A 22,152-nucleotide genomic window follows, 5' to 3' on the forward strand; every position below is an offset into this window, starting at 1 on the left:
AACACACACACACACACACACACACACACACACAAAGTATAATTCCCTCTTTCACTTCAGACAAAGTCAGTGAGGGTATCTGGCATTGATATATAACCCTTCAAAAAAGATGACAGTGGTATTTATTAACACTTTATATGCCGCTAAGTACAGAATCATATACAGGTATAAAAACAACAGCACATCATTAATCTATGAACAAATGAATCGTCCTCTTTCACACATTATTCGTTTCAAACATCCAAAATTCACTCAGTCATTTACTCATTCAGTCATGACAATGGAATTAAGTTCCCTCCAGTTCTAGACTGGGGAACAAGGAAAGTTCCTCTGGCGCTTTTCAATGTCTTTTAGCATTGTGTGTGTGTGTGTGTGTCTGAACATTATGTGTAAGGATAAGTGTTATGTATGTGTATGTGTGTGCATTTGCACGCTTGTGCAAGTGTGTGTGTGTGTAGTGTAAAAGGATATGAGACAGTGATAGACACCATGTCTATGTGTGTGTCAATATGCATGTGGTAAATGCCCAAGCGATGCAGCATACGGATATGAATGGATGCATTTCTCTACAATCTACAGTTGGACATGGTGAAACACGAGAACCCGATGAAAGAGAAGGAAGTAAAGCAGTGGAAACAAGAGAGTAAAGAGATTCACAGATGAATGGAGGAAGAGAGAAAGATGTAGAATGAGAGAGGAAAGAGAATTAGTTATGGACCAAGAGAGAAGGAGTTAGATATAGCATGAATACAGACCAATAGACATCCAGAGACTGCCCAGCAGTCTTATTGGCTATTAACAATCTCAATGTGTGTGTGTGTGTGTGTGTGTGTGGTGTGTGTGTGTGTGGTGTGTGTGTGTGTGTGTATATATGTGTGTGTGTGTGTGTGTGTGTGTGTGTGTGTGTGTGTGTGTATGTGTGTGTGTGTGTGTGATGTGTGTGTGTGTGTGTGTGTGTGTGTGTGTGTGTGCAGGTTTGGGTGAGATGGTGTCAAGTCAGTGTCTGGGAGAATCAATCATTTAAGTCTCTGTGTGGTGAATGCAATGGTGTGGTATATCTATGTGTGGGTGGTATGTTGAGGTGAGAGAGGATGCTGAGATCGTGTGTGTAAACCTGTGTGACCTCGGATGTAGGTAGTGTAACATTATGTGTGTGTGTGTGTGTGTGTGTGTGTGTAGTGTGAGATAGACCTACTAAGTGAATTGTGTCTCCTCACATGTCTCCTCACAGTCCAGGTGAATCACTGATGGTGTGGGTGTGTGTGTGTGTGTGTGTGTGTGTGTGTGTGTGTAGTGTGAAATACTGTAGATCTACTAAGTGATTTGTGTCCACATGTCTCCTCACAGTCCAGGTGAAACACTGATGGTGTGTGTGTGTGTGTGTGTGTGTGTGTGTGTGTGTGTGTGTGTGTGTGTGTGTGTGTGTGTGTGTGCCTCCATCTCCTCACAGTCCCTGTATGTAGCTGGAGCGCCGCGGGGTGGTCTGCTTGGGTTTCTGCGGCGTGGCGTGGTGCGTCGAGATGGCGTTCAGGTGGTGTCCGGCCCTCCTCTCGGCCGCGCTCAGCCGCTCGCGCAGCTCGTGGCGCTCGCGCTCCGCCTGCCGCACCGCCTTGCGCGCCCGCCGCATCGAGCGCTTGAGCTTGCGCACGCGCTCCTTCAGCTGCCGGTTGCGACGCTCCAGCTCGGCCGTGCGCTCGGTCAGCACGCGCACGCGCTCCTCCTCCTCGAACAGCACCTGCTGCACCGACGAACACAGCAGCTGGGAGAGAGGGAACAGGGAGGGAGGGAGAGAGAGAGAGAGAGAGAGAGAGGGAGCGAGGGAGAGGGGAAAGAGGGAGAACAAAACAAAAATAAGGATACAGCCAACTCCTTGTATGTTTGTTATAATTGTTTTGAAATATCTTCTGTTGCATTGTGTGTGCGTGTGTGTTTGTGTGTGTGATAGAGCTTTGGCAATAATGTTCAATAAAGCTTTCTTGAATTGAACTGAGAGGGAGCAGGGAGAGAGACTTTGGCTTTTAAAACTCCTTTCATTCAATTCCAGTTGCTTTACTAGCATGACTCTTTGGATACAGTATTACCAAAGCTCAGTAATACAATAGACTGAAGACACTTCATCAAAAATACAAGAAAATTACAGTGTGGGGGAGGGGGGGGGGCTTGAGGGGGAAATAAAAGAGTGGATGGAATGAAAGTGCTGAGATAAAGGGCGGTTAGGAGATGAGCAGAGGAGTGAGTGACAGATGGTGACAGTCAAAAGATACATATGAGGGTGAAAAGAAGTACTGGAGGCCAGGAGGCAATCAAATGTTTTTGTTCATTCATTATTCATGAATAATGAGTAATATATTAGTCATTGTTTATTTTATTAAAATTTGTATTCATACATTTTTACTAATAAATTAATAGAACTAGTAACAATTTTGCTTGTTTGAATGTTTTGTCTTTACTTTTATATTTGTAAAGTGCATTGATACCATGTTTCATGGTGATACTCCCTTAAAAACAATACATTGATTGATTGATTGAAGAGACAGAACAAGAGAGGGACGGTAGAGAGTTTGTTCCATCAATTTCAGTCTTCAGACGTCACAGGGTCAGACTTACAGTTCTTATTGTCCAAGCCTACATTTTGGGCATAATAAGAGTGTGTGTGTGTGGGGGCATCATGAGGTTCAGCCCTTTGACTGTATAAGTATACTCTTTTGATCCCGTGAGGGAAATTTGGTCTCCCAATCCGTGAATTAGTGAAACACACTCAGCACACAGTGAACACACAGTGAGGTAAAGCACACACTAATCCCGACGCAGTGAGCTGCCTGCAACAACAGCGGCGCTCGGGGAGCAGTGAGGGATTAAGTGCCTTGCTCAAGGGCACTTCAGCCGTGCCTACTGGTCGGGGTTCGAACCGGCAACCCTCCGGTAACAAGTCTGAAGCGCTAACCAGTAGGCCACGGCTGCCCCATTACTGCTGATTACATAGTGGTATATAGTATTGATCAGTGTTGTATGAATTGCTACCTAAGGTCACCTCTGCATTGTAGCCTGAATGTTATTCCTCTTCTTTTGTTAGTCACTTTGGATGAAAGTGTCTGCTGAATGAATACATGTAATAGAAATGTACTGTATTTTAAGTCGTAAAAGAACCATGGACAAAACTCCTGAGTGGGATCTAGCTTCAGTGGGCACAACGCTGGCCAGTTCTTGACCCCTCTGTTGAGGTGAAGTGTGGTCAGATGAGTAGAGCGAGCGTGAGGCTCCTACTCTGCGTGGAGCCGTGCTGCTGCCGCCACTGCGGCACTCGAGATATGCAGGTCACACAGCGCCGCGCATCATTCATGACATCATCTCCTGTCAGCTCAATCACTTCCCCTCCACTGCCTGCTTTATTCTCTAGGCCCCCTGCCTGTGACTGTGTGTGTGTGTGTGAAAGACAGCAAGAAAGTGTGCGAGAGAGAACATATCTAATCATATTTGATATTTGTGAATGGTAGTGGGAAGATAGACACAGCATGTCCCTTTGTATGTGTGTGTGTGGGTTAGGATTGACAGACATTGTATGTGTCCAAAATGTGTTTGTGTGTGCATTAGCATTTATGGTATTTGTGCATGTATATGTATAAGTGTGCAGTAATATGTGTTACAATCAGACTACTATATACTACAAAACTGATCTGAACTATTTATTTTTTTATTTGAGTGTACTTGTAGAGGCTGGAGGCGGTGTGTGGAGGAGATCAGAGGACTGTTGTGAGGTGGGTGGGCGGGCGGGTGGTGTTTATTCACCCTCACTGGAGTTTGGGGCCCTCGCCAGGCACACTGAGCCACACCGCCACATGCAGAATGTTGGGGAAAGCCAGAGATTACACGGCCAATGACCGTCCCTAACCCCACTCCAGTGCACAATACACACACACACACACAAAAACACACACACTCACATATGCAAACAATGCACCCACACGCACACAATCACGCACTATACACACACATGCACATATACACACACATGCACATATACATACACTATCATGCACACACACACACACACACACACACAAACACTCACATATGCAAACAATGCACTCACACACACACAATCATGCACATATACACACACATGCACATATACATACACTATCATGCACACACACACACACACACACAGGGAGGGGGGCATTGTGGGTAATAGTTGTGTTGATGGGGAGGACTTTTAGGAGTTATGTGGAGCACAGGTAAGAGGTAAGAGGAAAGGAAGAAGTAGGGCCCTATCGCTCCAGGCTTACAGAGGTAATGAACACTGAATTAGGACTTAGAGAAACAACAACACAGGGATTGGTGTATTTTCTCCGTTTTAGGTTGAAAAAGTAGCTGTTCCAGGCAGAAGTTCACATGATTTACGGGTTACACTCTTCCCGCTCCTCCTGCGTCATCATCACAGCCTCACGCACCTCTCCCGTTCTGTCTCCTCATTCATCATGTGGAACGCTGGGGCTATAAGCGGGGGGCATCTGGACGGATTTCTAGAAGCATTTGCGAGAGACTAAAGCGATGCAGAGTCTGAACTCAAAATGAATCACTACATTGTTCACATTGAACAGGACAGGTGATATAGAAAAAAAAAAACAAATAGACACACACACACTGAGGAAGCTGGTCATGCTGGTGTGACCAGCCTGTCATGTGGGATACAGCTGGTGTAAGATGGTCATGCTGGTTACCAGCCTGCCAAGCTTGACATTGTTAGTGTAAGATGGTCATGCTGGTTTGCTAGAATGACCAACATAAGCTGGCATGGTCAGTTAAACCAGAAATATAGACCAGCAACACCAGCTAAAATGACCAGCTTGAGGTGGTACGACAAGCAAAACAAGCTGAATTACCATCTGGGTAAACCAGCTGATGGTTTGTTTTTGCAAGAGTTTTGCTGGTCTAGCAGGTCAACCACCATAGGGTGGTCAAACAAGCTGGTTAACAAGCTGGTCAACCAGAAAACCACCTTAAGCTGGTCAGGCTGTTTTTTTCAGCAGGGATGTAAGTAATCAAAAGAAGCTGTTTGTGAAGACTGTTACTCCTTGTTGACATATTAGCGTTAGTGTGTGTTTATGTTATTCTGACCCGGGGTGCCTGAACAAACACACTGAAGTATTTGATGAGTGACTGGGAAATGGTGCAATTAAAATGACGCGTCTCCCACACTCCCAGGAAAAACAAAACAAAACAGACGAAAAAAGCCTTCTGTAAACAAATCTTTATAGGTCTTCTGCCTTTCTGTAAACAAATCTTTATAGGTCTTCTTTTGCCATCTGCCAAACATTCAGAACCATGAGGTGGATTCACAGTCTGTTTGTGCAAAGCCTCAACTCTGTCTCAACTTCCACTGATAACAAGCCATCTCAGTGCATGACTCAAGAGCTTTGTAGGTTGTTACTACTGAAGAAGCCTTGTTGGGGTTAAGATTATGTGCGCTACAGCAGCCTGGGAGGTACTTTGAGCACATGCTTAGTGACAAACATGGCTACAAACATGGCTGGTAACCCTCCTTAATAGAAAGGCCTTTTGGCTTTATTGTGCAATGTGAATGAATCCATTAGGCTCTTCTGTTAGGTAGTTTACCACTTACCACTTCCACTGGGTTAACCTACACAGGTACATCACATCGCTAAACCACCTACTTCAAATGCAGCCCTGGTGAGACCAGGTTATATTGGTCCACTGTCTAAACACTGTTTATCAGCTCCCCGGTCAGCTGAAATAATACTTGACACAAGTCACCTGGACTGCTCCCGCACCACAGGACTCTGCAGATGGGGGTCAGTCAGAGCAGTGGACGAGTGCTGCTCAAAGCAAAGCCACAAAATTAAAATGTTCATTTCCGTAAAACAAACAAACGTAAAAGTAAATGATTAACGCACATACACAGTACACACATACACACACACACATTTGTACTGGCTATTCAGCCTCGTTAGAATGACTCCTTGGTTGAGTGAATAGGTTGAGACAGGTTGAATTAGAGAGTAGAAAGGACCTTAAAAAACCCTCGGAGCTCACACACACACACACACACACACACACACACACACACACACAGGGGCCCCAGCGTGGAGCTGGCCAGAGATGCCTGGCATTCAGAGAGCGAAGCTTGCAGAATGGGAGGTAATGCTTAGTGCCTAATGGTTAATGGATGGGAGATGGCCTTCTCTCACACGCTACAGCCTTGAGGAAGAGAAAGAAACACAACCGAATCCGAACCCACACACAAACACACACAGACACACACACACACACACAGTTTATCATGCTGACTGACCTATACCCTCTGTTGAGCCTGTGTTGACCTCTGGTCTGTGGTTAACACGCATTAACTGCTGTGCTGCACACACACACACACGCGCACACACACACACACAGACACACAGACACACACACAGACCCTCGTCTGCCATGATAACATGAGCGCTGATGGATGGAGAGAGCAGGGGAGAGAGTGCAGACTTGAAAGAGTAGAGGGTGGGAAGGTGAAGAGAGGGAAGACAGAGGAGAGCCTCTAGCTAAACACCCACTGTGTGTGTGTGTGTGTGTGTGTGTGTGTGTGTGTGTGTGTGTGTTTGTTTGTGTATGTGTGTGTGTGTGTGTGTGTGTGTGTGTGTGTGTTTGTTTGTGTATGTGTGTGTGTGTGTGTGTGTGTTTGTGTATGTGTGTGTGTGTGTGTGTGTGTTTGTGTATGTGTGCCTTTGTATTTCTGTGTGCTTTTTGTGTTCACCCAATTCTGGTACCTATTTGTGTTTCTCTATAAATATGCTTGTAGTTCATTCATGTGAGCCTGACTGAGCGTATGTATGTGTGTACAGCATGTGTTTTGTGCCCTTAATGGAAATCCGCTTTTTGTGTCGGCAAATGTCAAACCCTTTTCCTATACCATAAGAGCCTATGGAGCCTGTAGCTAAAGACTAAAAAATGTCTTAATCTTGTGGGAATAAAAGACCTTTCATGAAGCCTTTCATGTCTGAATCCCCCCCCCCCACTGCCACTGGGCACAAAGGCTAAACCCAATCACAGGATCATCCACATTCATGTTAAATGCATTTGAATGTCATTTATAGCATTCATTTTCATCCAACTCCTTGCAAGTGCTTGCTCAGTGTGCGTGTGTGTGTTTAAGTTAAGTACACGTTTGTTACTCTGTTTGGAAAAACCATGCACCTTTTATGTGTTATGGGCCATCTGTTTAGACAGACAGAACACCTGTTTGAGCTGGCTTACCCCTAAAGAGCAAGACCTCTGGCCTCAGAAAACCAGAACCTCACACACACACACACACACACTCTCTCTCTCTCTCTCTCTCTCTCTCGACATTGTATCTTTCTACATGTATCTCTCTCTCTAACACACACACACAGTCACATAGTCCAAAATACAAGTCTGAAATTCCCTGTGAACCTAAAACAGGAAACGCTTTCATGTTAGTATCTTATCTTTTGTTTCATCACACACACACAGAGATACACACACATACACGCAAGTATACACACACACACACACACACACACACACATTCCTCCCTCTAAAGCAAGGTCAGAGGAAATGGGGGTGTTTCAAAGACACAGAAGGTAAATATGATTCCTTCTGTAGTATACATCCCCTCAGTCAGACACTGGGAGAGAGACAGACTGAAAGAGATCTATGGACAAATCCTATAGATAATCATCTTGTTTGATAGTTGTGTTGACAGTCCAGAATCCATGATCTCATCACAGCTAAGGAGTCATTGTTTGATTCTAGAGTGCATAAGGCTGCATGCGTGTATGCAATGTGACCCTTGCTAGCTGTGCTACCTGGACGACTGATTCACTATCTTGATTCACTACGCTAATTAGGCCTACGTCTCTCTGGCTGTTCTCTGATCTCCCTGTTTCATTCTCTCTCTTTTTTTATCTTCTGCGCAAGTTTGACTCTCTTCCCTCTTTCTCCCCTCAGATGGAATGAATTAACCAATTCCATTGTGGGTGTCAGGCAAGCGAGTGACCTGGCAGGGTAGGCTATGGTATGTGTGTGTGTGAGTGTGTGTGTGTGTGTGTGTGTGTGTGTGTGTGTGTGTGTGTGTGTGTGTGTGTGTGTGTGTGTGTGTGTGAGAAGGACACTCACACAGAGTGAGAGACATAGAGAGAGAGAGAGGAAGAGGGGCGGTCGATAGAGATAGAGAGAGAGAGATGGGGGGGGGGGGTATAAGGTAGGAGGTCTGTAAATTGTCTTTCCATTGAGGTGCCCCAACCTCCCATGAGCTAAACGCATTACATTCTCCCCACAAACTCACATTGAAGCACGGGAAGAGAGAGAGAGAGAGAGAGAGAGAGAGAGAGAGAGAGAGAGAGAGAGAGAGAGCAATGCAGATGTATTTCTTTTTAAAAGAGACAAAGGACAGGTACTTTATTGTGCGTCTTCATCTCTTTGTATGTCTTTTATTCTTCCTCTCTATCTTTTGGTTTCCTCTCTTGATTTCATCACCATGCCGACAACAGCACATATGGCACCCCGAGCAAGTTAGCACCTGACGTTGCTGGGGCAACCGGGCAGGTTAATGTTTTCTGCGGCCAACCTTGCAGGGAGGCGGGGAGGACAGCCCTGTCACACACATGCACACACTCAGACACACACGACATTTATGAGCCGGCAAGATTTACTGTTCAGCTGTTTCACGGCCCAGTGCACACACACACACACAACTTAACTCTCTTTCCATTTCAAACACACACACACACACACACACACACACACCTACGCACACAGGCACGCACACACACACACTCACACTCACACAGAGAGAGAGAAAGACACTCAAACACACACACACACACACACACACACACACACACACACACACACACACACAGAGAGAGAGAGAGAAAGACACTCATACACACAAACACACATCGAGCAATCTCTTCCATGAGTGCACAGAGACAGTGTCATTAATGAGCAGTGCTGCATAAATCCCCTTAAGCTCCAAGTGTGACCTGAACACAACACGGTTCCTCTAGTGGAGGTCCTCCAAATAGGCCAGTCGCCCACACATTCACCCTGACCCTGAGAGGAAATGAGGGGAGAGGAGTGAAGCAGGAGAGGAGAGGAGAGAAGAGAGGAGCAGGAGAAGAGAGGAGAGGGGAGGAGGGGAGCGAAGAGGAGAGGAGAGGAGGGGAGAGAAGAAGAGAGGAGAGGAGGGGAGCAGGAGAAGAGAGGAGAGGGGAGGAGGGGAGCGAAGAGGAGAGGAGAGGGAGGCAGGAGAGGAGATGAAAGGAGAGGAGGGGACGAGGCGAGAAGAGCAGGAGAGGAGAAGAGAAGAGAGGAGCAGGAGCAGGTGAAGAGAGGAGAGGGGAGGAGGGGAGAGAAGAGGAGAGGAGCAGGAGAAGAGAGGAGATGAAAGGAGAGGAGACGAGTGAAGAGGAGTGTAGCAGGACAGAAGAAGAGAAGAGAGGAGCAGGAGAGAAGAGAAGAGAAGAGAAGAGAAGAGAAGAGAAGAGAAGAGAAGAGAAGAGAAGAGAAAAGTAGAGAGGAGCAGGAGAAAGGAGTGGAGAGAGAAGGAGAGGACCATGAGAGGAGAGGAGTGGACAGGCCTGGAGAGGAGAGCAGAAGAGAGGAGAGGACCAGGAGAGATAGAGCAGTGGAGAGGAGAGGAGCAGGAGTCGGAGTTTGAGCTGAAGCAGGTGGTCAACGGGTCTTACCCGGCTGTCCTCCTGGCTTTCCCAGGCAGGGCTATAGCTTTGCATGGGGTGCCCGTGGGTGCAGTTGGAGAACTGGAAGAGGCTGGAGAACGTCCGCCGGTTCTCCGGGGTGTCCAGGAATATCGCGTCCTGGAAGTTGACTCCGTGAGGAAGGAGGTTGTAGTTTTCATCCATCCTATGCAAAGTGAATAGGAATGCAAAAAAAGACAGTCAGGGGAAAGAAAAGTCTTTCATGCTTTGAATAGATGCACAATGTGCTACTCTTTTTTTATCTAAGCTCTTTTATGAGTGTATAGCTGTACCTGTGTGTGTGTGTGTGTGTGTGTGTGTGAAACTTGTCTTTCATCCAAACAGGGAGTCAATCTTAGTTTGAACTTTGACCCTCACCTCTGACCTCTAGGCTTTCTCTCTCTCTCTCACTCACACTCTCTCTCTCTCTCTCTCTCTCTCTCTCTCTCTCTCTCTCTCTCTCTCTCTCTCTCACACACTCACACCCAAACAAAAACCCACCTCAAGAAGAAGATATAGGACTCGTTCTCCATCACGGTGTGCGACTGGCAAGAGAAGTAACCGAGCCCCGTGAGGTTCAGTCGGGAGCCCGCGGGCACTTCGAGCATGCTGCCCCATGCCTGATCACAGAGCATCTCCACTTCCGCCGCATAGAGCAGCCCCTCGCCGACGCGCTCCTCCTCAAACTGGTAAGGCAAATAGTTGAAGAGGCTCGAGGCATACGGCTCCTCGTGGATAGCAAGCACTTTGGCATACACAATGATTTCTGCCAACTCTGCGCGACAGCCCTCGCTTAGCGGCCGCCATTCGGTCGGCAGCTGGCACCCCAGCGCGAGACCTAACGGGCACAGCAAGAGGCCAAGTGCCATCAAGTGTGCACGCAGCATCTTTCCCACGCTCAGGCGCAACAAGTGTAAAAACTTAGTTTAACGTAGAGTAGGCTACCAGTTTGTTTTGGGAGATTGTTTTAAGTAGGCTACTGAGGTGTATCTCTACATTGTCTTTTCATTTAGCCTACAGGAATGTGCACAATCTCACTCATATAGCTCAACCATTCAAATACCAGTAAGCAACGTACGCAAACTCATTTGAACGGAAAGATGAAACAGCCTGTTCAGCTATAGCCTATTTCGTTATTGCCGGACACTACTGCAGAGTTATTAATCAAATAGTTAACTCACGCGCTGTCGTCATCAAATTAATCCAGGTGTACTGATGTAGTCATACGTTTTTCTCTTTCACGGGGGCGACATAACCCCTTGACTCATGTAGATCCATCCATGACAGTTGTGTTGCATCCAATCTAATTAGAAATGTGATGTGGGCTGTCCGCAGGGTCTGCTACGGCATTCCACCGGAGCCACCGTGCAGTATGTGGACATTCTTTTGCCTCTCTTTCAAGGCTCTTCAACAGCATCATTAGTGAGGCTTGTCTCAGGCCAATGAGACAGCCCCAAAGTTTTACCAACCAATGGCAACCCGTCTACCTTCGACTCCCACGGAGTGACATTCATTCCACACGTTTCATTCCAGTGGAGCGCTTGAGTGGGCAAACGAAGTTAAAAGGATGCACAACATAATTATATTCAAATAGCCTACACTCCTCGAATACACATTATATCATATTATATGATGTTATGTTATGTTATGTTATGTTATGTTATGAAATGGTATGTTATGACTCTAAAATGATTTTAAAATGTTGGTGTAAAATGGTAGTGTGAATAAATGTTTAGGCCTACAGTGTAACTCAAAAACATTCCAGCATGCAGTCCCTTGCAAAAAATAATTGTCGGAAGTCTTTGAGTAATTATTGCAGTTCATATAAGAAATGCAATATGGACATTAAAAAACAGTACATTGCATTGAAACTTAGGCCTAGTACACTTTTTTTGTCCCATATAGTTATTTTTTAAAGGGATGTTACTCTGACCAATTATAAAAGCTTCCACAGACCAAAGGCCATCGGTATCACAATTTATATCAGCATAAAATATAAAATGCTAGAACCCCGTACTCTTGTTGACATCTAGTGGTTTGAGACGGAATCGTTACTTCATATTGTAGTTTTACCTCTGAACATATGGAAAGCCTTTTGCAGTCTCTAAACTGTCTTTCAGTACTGCATGAAAGGTGGCGTGGTTAGATTCTTCCATCTAATTAATCGTCATGAACGTGAAGCAGGATATTCATGCGCCACTCGTGCGCCATTTGTCCAACATGCCGCCGCCAGCTACTGCCGCCACAGCCGCGCAAGGTCACGCTTCAGGGGGAAATCCCATTGCGGCAGAGGACGGGGTGAAATATCAGCCGATGACGGCATCATCAGCTGATCACGCTGGGACATTTGTAGTGGGACTGCTTCGCCACCACCTTCACAATGCAATGTAATACAAGGTGCGATCACACCCACACGTGCTCTAGTGGAAACAAGCTTTTAAACCCATCCACTTTACTTCCAGATCGCACTTGCTCAGTTTCCGACAGAGAGACTACGTAACGTCAACACCAGGAAGAGAAGCAGCAGCAAATTCTTACCAAACAAGACGGAGTGAGTGCTAAGAAGAAAGTGAGCAGACGTCTGACCCTGAACAGTTTTGTTTCGACCACGTCGTTTTGGAGTAATACAACTGTATGTACCAACTTTACATTTCAAATAGCATACTTTTCATTATTTGTGAAGGAGAGAAACATGTTAAGTTTGAAGTCATTCTCACGGATCTATATTGAGTGTCATCATCCTTAACACTGTTTCAGTGGTGTTGGTGGTGCTGAAAAGTTAAGGCCTTTACTTTGACTCTTGATCAAGACATGTAGGCTAGAATATGTGCAAGCAAACGGTTGTTACGTTGGACTCCATTTATAGTTAAGCGAAACCGAAACGTATCTTTAGCAAATAGCTTATTAGCACAAGTGTAATGTTTGAATTTAGTTGAAACATTGGAACTACAATAATCCTGTCGCTAAAGTTAGTTTGTGACATTTGGTAGGTTTGCGAATTGACGAGTCATGGTGATGGCCCATGTGATTGGATTATTGAATTTAGGGTCCTGCGCAACAGCACCACGTTAACATTCTGACTGCTGGTATATTTCCATTTGGCACAGTGATAAATTTGGATTATGCGTGGTCAACTCGGAAGAAAAGCAAAGGCTGTGATATTGTGCTGACATGACACTCACTTTGTGATCAGAGATAATGATAGCATACAGTGGGAGTGGAACACTGATTTCCTTCGTGACTCATTGTCACATGTGTGTACCCTCTGTGACTGGAATCTCTCCTGACATTTCCACATATTTTGACAAGCTTTCTTCTGACATGTACATGCAGATAAGGATACTGTGGAGCAATGGCTTCCAGCACCCCAATGGTGAATGGGGACTTGAGCCGGGGGTCACCCCCTGGAGCTGCTGTGGGCAGTCTAGAGGAGGCCGTTCAGCAGATGAACACCCTCATCAAGGAGAACCGAGAGCTAAAAGGTGTGCATGTGGGTGTGTAAACATTTAAACAGACATGTATGGCAGGTGACAATCTCTCTCTCTCTCTCTCTCTCTCTCTCTCTCTCTCTCTCTCTGTGTCACTCACTCACATGCATTTTCACGCATGTGTGCTTGTTCCACATTGTGTGCCCGACGTTGGATACTGTATGAATGGACCTCGAATACGTATGTATTCCCGGAGCCTCTAGTAATGTTAAGGCGCCCCCTGTGTTTGTGTACTTGTGTGTGTATTAGGTAAGACAGAAGCGTGTGTGCGTGTGCGTGTGCGTGTGCGTGTGTTTGTTTGTGTACTTGTGTGTGTATTAGGTAAGACAGAAGCGTGTGTGTGTGTGCGTGTGCGTGTGTTTGTTTGTGTACTTGTGTGTGTATTAGGTAAGACAGAAGAATGTGTGTGTGTACTTATGTTTCTCTTTCTCACACACCCTCTCTCTGATACTCTGCGGTCCTCACAGAGGCGTTGAGGCAGACTAACTCGTCCATGAAGGAGCGTTTCGAGGATCTGTCTGTCTGGCGCGAGAAACAGAGGGAGGAACGGGAGTTCCTGGAGGGACGACTGGAGGAAGCCAGGCAACGAGTGACGACTCTCACTACAGAAAACGAGGGACTGAAAAAACGAGTGCAAGAGCTGCAGAGCACCTCACCGCCAGCACAGGTCAGGTCATCTCTTTGTGTTGTTAATCTGTACAATAAGAAAAGCTTTGGTGTACTAATGGAGAAACGCTGGGACACTTTGTATGATTTCTTTTATACCTCACGTGATATAAAGTTGACAGAGGTCTATTAGTGACATCTACGTACACATTTTTTTTTCGTGTGTGTGTGGTAATTACCGGGTATCATCACAACTGCAGATCAGATCAACTTTATCACTCCATAACTGACTTGACCTGCCGAATCACAGATCACACCATGTCAAATCCTAGTTTACCACTAATTGATTTGCACTAACCCTTTCCATCTAAAGAGTTCAGCTGTTGCTTGAGAGTTCTTATGGAAATGTGCAGTGCTGTGCTGTCTAAAGAGTGCATTTACACTGACAGGTCTTGATGCACACTGCACAGTTCAATTTTTTGCCTATATTTTATTTTTAACTGCCCGTTTATGGTTGGTATGTGTTCACTGATTTGCATAACACTTGAGACAACCTGCATGCACTCAAGAGTGATTTTTGGTCACCGAAGTGAAAGCAAACATACAGACAGTGCTGGTTTAGCATTAGCATTATTAGGCTATTTCAGTGGCTAGTTGTTTACTGACATTTTCCGAAGTATCTTGAGAAGTCTGCAAAATAGGCTACCAGTTTTATTTTAAGGCAAAAAAGAAAGTGGAGAGCCCTTATTGCAACTTTTTCCATCTCCGTTTTCATTTTAATTTCACCGTTCTGCTAGTTGTGCATGTGAAAATAACATTATGTTTATGTTGTCATTGTCTGTGTCTGTGAAGCGCTTGAAAATCCGCTATATGAATAAATACTCATGGACTTACATCCGTTGTTGTTGCTCCAGGCTGTGGCAGGGGAGCTGGAGGCGCTCAGGGTGCAGCTGGCCCGCGTGCAGGCCGAGAAGAACGACCTGGTGGCCCTCAACTCCGAGCTGCAGCTGAAGATGGGCCAGGGATCACCCGAGGACTCCTTCATCGAGATCCGGATCGCTGTGCGTGATGATGACTGACCCGCCACAATCAAACAAACATTATACAAACTAGTATTTGCACTAAAATAGCTGTAGCTGTACTAGAGTTCTGATTCTGTGTGGACAGAAGTCATTTTGATGTGATGACCATGAGATAGTCCCTAGACTGTTACACCTGGGAGCAAAAGCATGGTTTATTTACATGTACATGATCATTCAGCATGTGTATAATACACAACATGCAGCAGGGCTGGGCAGCGTATAGGCATAGGCTTGTCACTTCTATCCCAGTTCAGTTTTATGACACAAACGTATGCACTCATTTAGTTGTGTCAAGGGCTGTCATATGTTCATTCTGTTTATTAAAGGACTCTGACTCTTGCAGGAAGGACAACTGGATGTGACTAAAGACTTACCCTCTGCTCAGGAAGAACTCACAGCTTCATGCATGTAAGGACATTGTGTGTGTGTGTGTGTGTGTGTGTGAGTGTGAGTGTGAGTGTGAGTGTGAGTGTGAGTGTGAGTGTGAGTGTGAGTGTGAGTGTGTGTGTTGAAAGCCAGTGGGTTTGTGCTGTATATTGCAAGTCAGGATCATTAAAGCTCAAATAGACATGCAGTGCCAGACTAGTGGGCCTACCTTCTTGTTCAGCCATTCCATTTAGGGTTATATGTGTATTAACCAAGTTCGCTGTGTAAATGTGTATGCGCTATTTTGCATCTGTATCCCATCATTACTTCTGCTTATCAAAGCCTAGCCTACGTGAACACTTTTGTTTGTGTGTGTGTGTGCTCTGTAAATAGAAACGTGTTCCTCTGTGTGTAGGTCACGCTTCAAATCCGAAGAGCAGACGGTCAGCCAACTGCTGCAGTCCCTGAGGAGTGAGACCAAATGCAAGGAGACGCTGGAAATTGAGCTCCAGGCTGCAAGAGAGAGGTGAGGGCCGTAGGCCTCTCGGTGGCGTAAAATTGAAACGATTCACGATAGAGAGAAAGACTATTTTCTCAAAGTTTAGGTTAGTGCGTGTCTGTGTGCTTGTGGTGGTTGTATTCTTCTACTCCAATGAAAATGTTGGCCATGTTTTGGCAGATTGAACGAGTTGGAACTTCAGAGGCAGATAAACAGAGAGAGCAGCACACAGACGTCACTATCTCTCCAGCTCGCTGATCAACAGCAGGCTGAGAAGGACAAACAGAGCAGTGATGATAAGGTAACTGCCTTCACCCGGAATTTTTGTGCTATTCAGTCAAAAGGTTTAACAAGATCTGAATTCCTAGGCTCTATAACAATGCCTAAATATTTGTGAGTGCATAATTAAATACATGTGTGTTTGTGTGTTTGTGTGGTGTGTGTGTGTGTGTGTGTGTGTGTGTGTGTGTGTGTGTGTGTGTGTGTGTGTGTGTGTGTGTGTGTGTGTGTGTGTGTGTGTGTGTGTGTGTGTGTGTGTGTGTGTGTGTGTGTGTGTGTGTGTGTGTGTGTGTGTGTGTGTGTGTGTGTGTGTGTGTGTGTGTGTGTGTGTGTGTGTGTGTGTGTGTGTGTGTGTGTGTGTGTGTGTGTGTGTGTTGCAGTCTGCAACCGAAGTGGAGAATCTGAAGACTCAGGTGAAGACTCTGGTCAAAGAGCTCCAGGAGCCTCAGAGCAAACTGGATGAAGCAGAAAAAATGAAGAAAAACCTCCAGGACAGGTACAGCATACTCACTAGAGTACACAACCTGATCCAAGAGTATTAATGAACCTAAGACATGTTTCACGTTTACATTTATTCATTAAACAGATGCTATTAAAGGAGTAGCGGTTTTAAGATAATACACTTTTTGTCACAATCAGCAAGTATATCCTCACAATCTGCTAGCAGTCTGTTCTGCGTGTGCACTGAAATAAAAGCTCTGGTTTTCCCCCACACATAGCTCTGGCTCTATAAACTGAAAACAAACAGAGTACACATCCTCTCGTCCATGGAGCACTGAAGAGAGGAATCTATTTCTGTGGCTGGTCAAATCAGCAACCTTTCTCCAGTATAGCTACCCCTACCCTTAACACTCAACAGCATATTACAGATATACATCTGTTTACCAATACATTTGCAGTCTGAGTGTCACACCTACGGACGTGATTGTGTTAGCAGTACAATGCTCCTTCAGTAGCCCCCTTCCCAGATCCATTGTGTACGCACCTCCGTAATCTCAGTCCGTCTCCTGACCCGCTGCCCCTTGATGTCCGGCACGCGTGCGTGCGTGCGTGCGTGCGTGTGTGTGTGTGTGTCAGGGATGGACATTAGCACCAGCCACATGCTGGTAAAATATGCAAGTGGCTGGTAGATTTCAGACACTAAGTAATGATTTAATATTGAGTGTCTGGTGAATTTGACCAAAAATCTGCCAGTGGCTAGCAGAGGTACACAATTTCAAAATGTAATTTCCACCCCTGGCGTGTGTGTGTGTGTCTCGTCTGCAGGTGTCGGGAGATGGAGCAGGAGCTGGCCAGCCTGAGGACCCAGCTGGGGGAGCGGCAGCAGGTGCAGACTGAGAACGAGAGGCTCAAGCTGCAGCTGGAGAGTCTGCAGGCCCACAACAAGATGGAGCAGAAGAAGGCCCTGGAGGAGAAGTGAGGAGACTATACACATACACTGTAACACACACAAACACATACATATACATATCTGTACTGTACTCATACACAAATGTATTGTACCTAGAGGCCTATGTTAATATTGCATTGCAATAGTCCAGTTTAGAAATAACCGTGGCCTGCACAAGAAGTTGTGTAGGATACTGTGTGAGACAGGATCAGATTTCCTGAATATTATATTGCAGAGTGTGAATCGACAAGACCTCGTGACTGAAGCTACATGAGAAATTAAGTCGGTCATCAGTTATGACACCCAAGTTACATACACAGACAAACACATATGCTAGGCCTCTGAAAATTGCAGATGTCTTTCACAAGGTTTTCCTACAGGCACATGAAAGAGAACACATACTATGGTTTTGCCTTACATTTTACCTCAAAATATATGTAACAGTATGTGGCTAACACTTTTATCCATTTTTTCCCTCTCTCTCTCTTTCCTCTCATCAGGAACAACCTGGCTCAGTTGAAAGATGCATACACTAAGCTGTTTGAAGATTATAATGACATGAAGGAGGAGAGGAAGAGACGAGAGGTAACCATGGGTAACTGCTGCCTCACTTGATTGGTTTTCATACCCACATTAGCCCTGTCACGTTAAGCCCCGTTTCCCTGTTCACCTCTGACCCCTTAGCAGGCTAGCGTGTCGCGGGAGGAGGCCAACGATGTCCAAATGCGATTGGCTGCAGCTGAGCAGGCGCTGGCTGCCAAGCAACAGAAGATTGATGACATGAAGCAGGAACTCTTCCAGAAGGAGAAGGAACTTGAGACGGTCTCAGTCTTTAAGGCCCAGGTGTGTGCATGTCAACTGGGTACACAGGGTGTGATTTGTTTGGGCGGGGGGTGGGGGGATTTCCCCCTTTCTGATCTTGATATTTAGACGGGGGGAAATCCCTGTCTCTATTTTTATCCCGTGTGGGGACAAAATGTATACACCCCTCATATGTATCAATGCTACCGCACCAATAAGCCTTTATCACGGCAGCCGAAGTAGGAAGTGAACAGCCCTGTTCCTCTGTTTCTAATTAAGTGTCAGATTTGGCCACAGTTACTTCAAGCAGAGGCCTCGTTAATGTCTTTAGGAACACCTGTGGTTTGCCTGCCAACAGGAAGTGAACAGCCCTGCTTCAGCTGCCTGTGGGCCGCCGTGATAAAGGCCTATAGCTTAGTGCTAAAGTGCCCCGTGAGAATGGTCTACTTTGGAAATGGACCATCACTACCTTGCCTACGTGATGATTGACTCTGTTGGCCTTTGTCCATGCACAGCACCTTAGGACCAAGTAGGCTTGTAACCAAGTAGGCTACAAATGCCTTATTTAAACTACAGCTGTGTGTGTGTTTGTGTGTGTGTGTGTGTCTGTGTGTGTGTGTGTTGTGTAGGCGGAAGTGTACTCGGCTGATTTCTATGCGGAGCGGGCTGCTCGAGAGGCCATCCATGCAGAGAAAGAGCGTCTCGCTGCCCAGCTGGAGTTTGTCAAGAAACAGAAGAGCCAACTGGAGGATGAGATGGACTCGCTGGGCAGGTAAGCCTTCTCACACAGGCGCACAGGCAAGGGCAGAAAACACAGTGGGATGGTTTTCTGTACACGGATTACGCCTAAACTAAAAGCTTTTTGTCAGTGAAAATCAACACTGAATATCTCTTTGGGCCTATTTAAACTTATTTTCAGAAGTGTCTTGGGTGATCCGATCACAAGTGGTCAGCCGAGACATTGTTATTTACAAATTTATGTTCACATTTACTAATTTAGCAGACACTTTTCATCCAAAGTGACTTATATGTACATTTTATTACAAGGGCACAACAGTGGATTCCGGGAATTAAACTCACAACCTTTTAGGCTACTGCATGCTGCATTCTAGCCCAGCTCCTTAACCACTACGCTACCAGCGCCCCTTGTATCCATGTGTATCTTAGGTGTACAGCTACAGATGATGCCGACCACTTGTTTATATTCTGTTACTGCCGTTGTCACATTGATTAGAACTCCCATTGTCCATGACGCAGCAGAACACATTATCATTTACACTACAAATTATATGTAGTCAAATGCGTCTGGGACCAGCTCAGCAAGTGGTTTGAGTGATCAGATCTTGATGATCGTTTACACCTGTATTTTAGAAGTGATTATTTGTGATCAGATCACCCAAAACAAATTTAAAGAAAACCAAATGTAAACGTGGTCTTGTAGTCTCGGACTAAGGTTCAATCCATGTACAGGAAAGTCCAGCTCACTATGTTCTGGACATGAAGAAATCAGCAGCAACGCTACTGGTGTCCTTCAAACCACCAGAGCATTTAGAAGGGAAATCTAATCCAGAAAGAGTGGAGATGAAAAATGCCCACGTCCAGGCACTCAAGGTTGTTTTGAAAGACAACAACAAAATCAACAATACATTGTAATGGGCTAGACAAGCATAACAAGCACAACAATGGTTGGCTTGTGCTTTCGGAGTGCAATGGTTGGCTTGTGCTTTCGGAGTGCAATGGTTGGCTTGTGCTTTCGGAGTGCAATGGTTGGCTTGTGCTTTCGGAGTGCAATGGTTGGCTTGTGCTTTCGGAGTGCAATGGTTGGCTTGTGCTTTCGGAGTGCAATGGTTGGCTTGTGCTTTCGGAGTGCAATGGTTGGCTTGTGCTTTCGGAGTGCAATGGTTGGCTTGTGCTTTCGGAGTGCAATGGTTGGCTTGTGCTTTCGGTGTGCCTGGATTTGTAGGATTTGAGCATAAAAACAAATCCAGGCACTCAGAAAGCACAAGCCAACCGTAATTGTGCATATATATATATATATATATAGTATGTTATGTACAAACATCTGTTTCTACAAACATCTGCATGGTGGGTGGGCTAATTTACACAAACACATGAAAATGTAAATTAATAGCCTTGAAATGAATAGTTTATTATGGGGATGGTGGTTAGTTCATGAAAAGTTCTCTAATGAGCTGTGCATGTTGCAGACAATCCTTAGGAGAGATGCAGCGCAGACACATGCCACGTGGAGCCACGCCACAAGGGGGCAGCAGAGGTATGAGTTCCTTTACCATAGAGGCAACATTTATGTTGTTATGTGAAGATGTGAAGATTTTTTCGCTTACTTGCACCAACTTGTTTCCCCTCATTTTGTTTCATAGGAGCGGAAGTGAACATTCCGGAACATGCCTGTCCAAAGTGTAATGAAATCCTTCCTGATCTGGACTCTCTGCAAATCCACATCATGGACTGCATCATTTGAGCCTGTGGTCAGACAGTATCTCAAACAATTAACAACCCCCCCCCCCCCACACACACACACACACACACACACACCCATAAACTAGTTTATCAAAACTGGTCCATAATAAGCTTTAATACTGCACATAGCAATCACTGCACAGTAACTCTTCTTGAAAAGAATATTGTTGGGTATAACAAAGTATTCCCATTTTGCACTCTTTAATTAAGATCCATTGGCTTTCAGATTTGAAGTTTACTGTCAGACTAATAATGCGTATCAGTATAGTGCTGATTTTGAAGCCCTTATATGCTTAAATAATATATAATAATTATATTTTGTTTGCCAATTCAAGCCTAGTTACATTTATATTGTGTTTATTTTCATGTTAAATGACTTTATACCTGTATTCAGTTCAAGGCATTTATCAAGAACCGTAATATGTGATATTTAAGTAGATTTTTCTCAGATGGCTTTGGTGACAGACTTCAAAATATATTCTCAAAAACTTTATTAAACAAATACAACCAAATAAATCTTGAGTGGAGTAGAAGTTATAGTTTACTGCATCAGGGCACTTTAGCTGCTGACAATATTCCAGGGGCGCGTTTTCCAAAACCAGTTAGCAACTTTGTTGGTTGCAATGGAATTTCCCATTGCCAACTAACTAAGTTGCTAACAGGTTAGCAACTATGGTTTTGGGAAATGCACCCCAGATTAGTGACGGAGGATGTAGCAGGCTGGGGGCTCAATCCCAGAATTTCACACTATCGGCTTTAATTCATTGGCAACTGCACTGTTGCAGATTGCTTCTCGTCTTCCTCTCAGTGAGAACTGGTTTGAAGAAGCTGGTTTTGATGTCCGTGAAGTATAGTTACTCGAAGGACGTAGCAGCAGGGGTGAGGAGACCCCAGACGGAGAGATAACTTTGTTCTGAAAATTAAGGACTGTTCCATAGACTGCTTGGTGTAGCATCAGTGACCAACTTGGGTATTCATTGCTACCTGAAGAATTAACCCACATTCTTGCTTATGAATTTGGATAAAGTAAAGATGTCTCCTGGACCTGCTAAATATTAAAGATCTGAACATTAGTCATTTTAGAGTGTGTGCTTTTTGTCTCCAACTAGTATTGTCTGTTATGCATATTGCTCTGAAAAGTGAATTTAATTCAAAAGTTGCAGGTTCTAACTGTCTGATTTGCTTATACACACACGTGTAAAGCTTTATATAGACTACCAATCACATCTAATAAATGTTCTGGTGCACAGTGTGGACAGATTTTACATTTTCAAGATGAATTATTGCTTGTATTGGTCCCATTCACAGAATACAGTCAGTCAGTCAGTCAGTGTTTTGCAGAAACAAATTGCTCAACAAATAACAGTTAGTAACATTATTGTGGTAATTATTATTACCGATATTACTGTTTTTCTTAATGGTAGCTTAC

At 45.0% G+C, this 22,152-nt stretch overlaps 2 protein-coding genes across 3 annotated transcripts; one reads left to right on the plus strand and one right to left on the minus strand.

The window, feature by feature from the left end:
* Nucleotides 1-105: 105 nt before the first annotated feature.
* ccdc3a (coiled-coil domain containing 3a) lies at nt 106-11,286 on the minus strand. Its single transcript, XM_076296735.1, has 3 exons — nt 10,233-11,286; nt 9,723-9,897; nt 106-1,759 (listed from the first exon to the last, which is right to left on the minus strand). The coding sequence occupies exons 1-3, from the start codon at nt 10,616-10,618 to the stop codon at nt 1,445-1,447; spliced, it is 876 nt and encodes a 291-aa protein (XP_076152850.1). The 5' UTR covers nt 10,619-11,286; the 3' UTR covers nt 106-1,444.
* Nucleotides 11,287-12,056: 770 nt separating this feature from the next.
* On the plus strand, nt 12,057-21,796 carry optn (optineurin). Of its 2 annotated transcripts, none has more exons than XM_076296737.1 (14): nt 12,057-12,363; nt 13,065-13,213; nt 13,687-13,886; nt 14,740-14,886; nt 15,251-15,315; nt 15,689-15,799; nt 15,953-16,073; nt 16,432-16,547; nt 17,318-17,467; nt 17,942-18,026; nt 18,129-18,284; nt 18,872-19,014; nt 20,450-20,517; nt 20,624-21,796. In XM_076296737.1, exons 2-14 carry the CDS (start codon nt 13,084-13,086, stop codon nt 20,722-20,724), a joined length of 1,593 nt encoding a protein of 530 aa, XP_076152852.1. In that variant the 5' UTR covers nt 12,057-12,363; nt 13,065-13,083; the 3' UTR covers nt 20,725-21,796. The 2 variants fall into 2 exon arrangements, with proteins under 2 accessions (XP_076152852.1, XP_076152851.1); XM_076296736.1 differs by having other exon boundaries at nt 12,060-12,363; nt 18,126-18,284.
* Nucleotides 21,797-22,152: the final 356 nt, after the last annotated feature.

The sequence above is a fragment of the Alosa pseudoharengus genome, unplaced genomic scaffold, assembly GCF_046254945.1.
Source record: "Alosa pseudoharengus isolate Yale_2024_CS ecotype anadromous, Long Island Sound unplaced genomic scaffold, YU_APseudo_1.1 YU_APseudo_1.1_scf_20, whole genome shotgun sequence".
NCBI lineage: Eukaryota > Metazoa > Chordata > Actinopteri > Clupeiformes > Clupeidae > Alosa > Alosa pseudoharengus.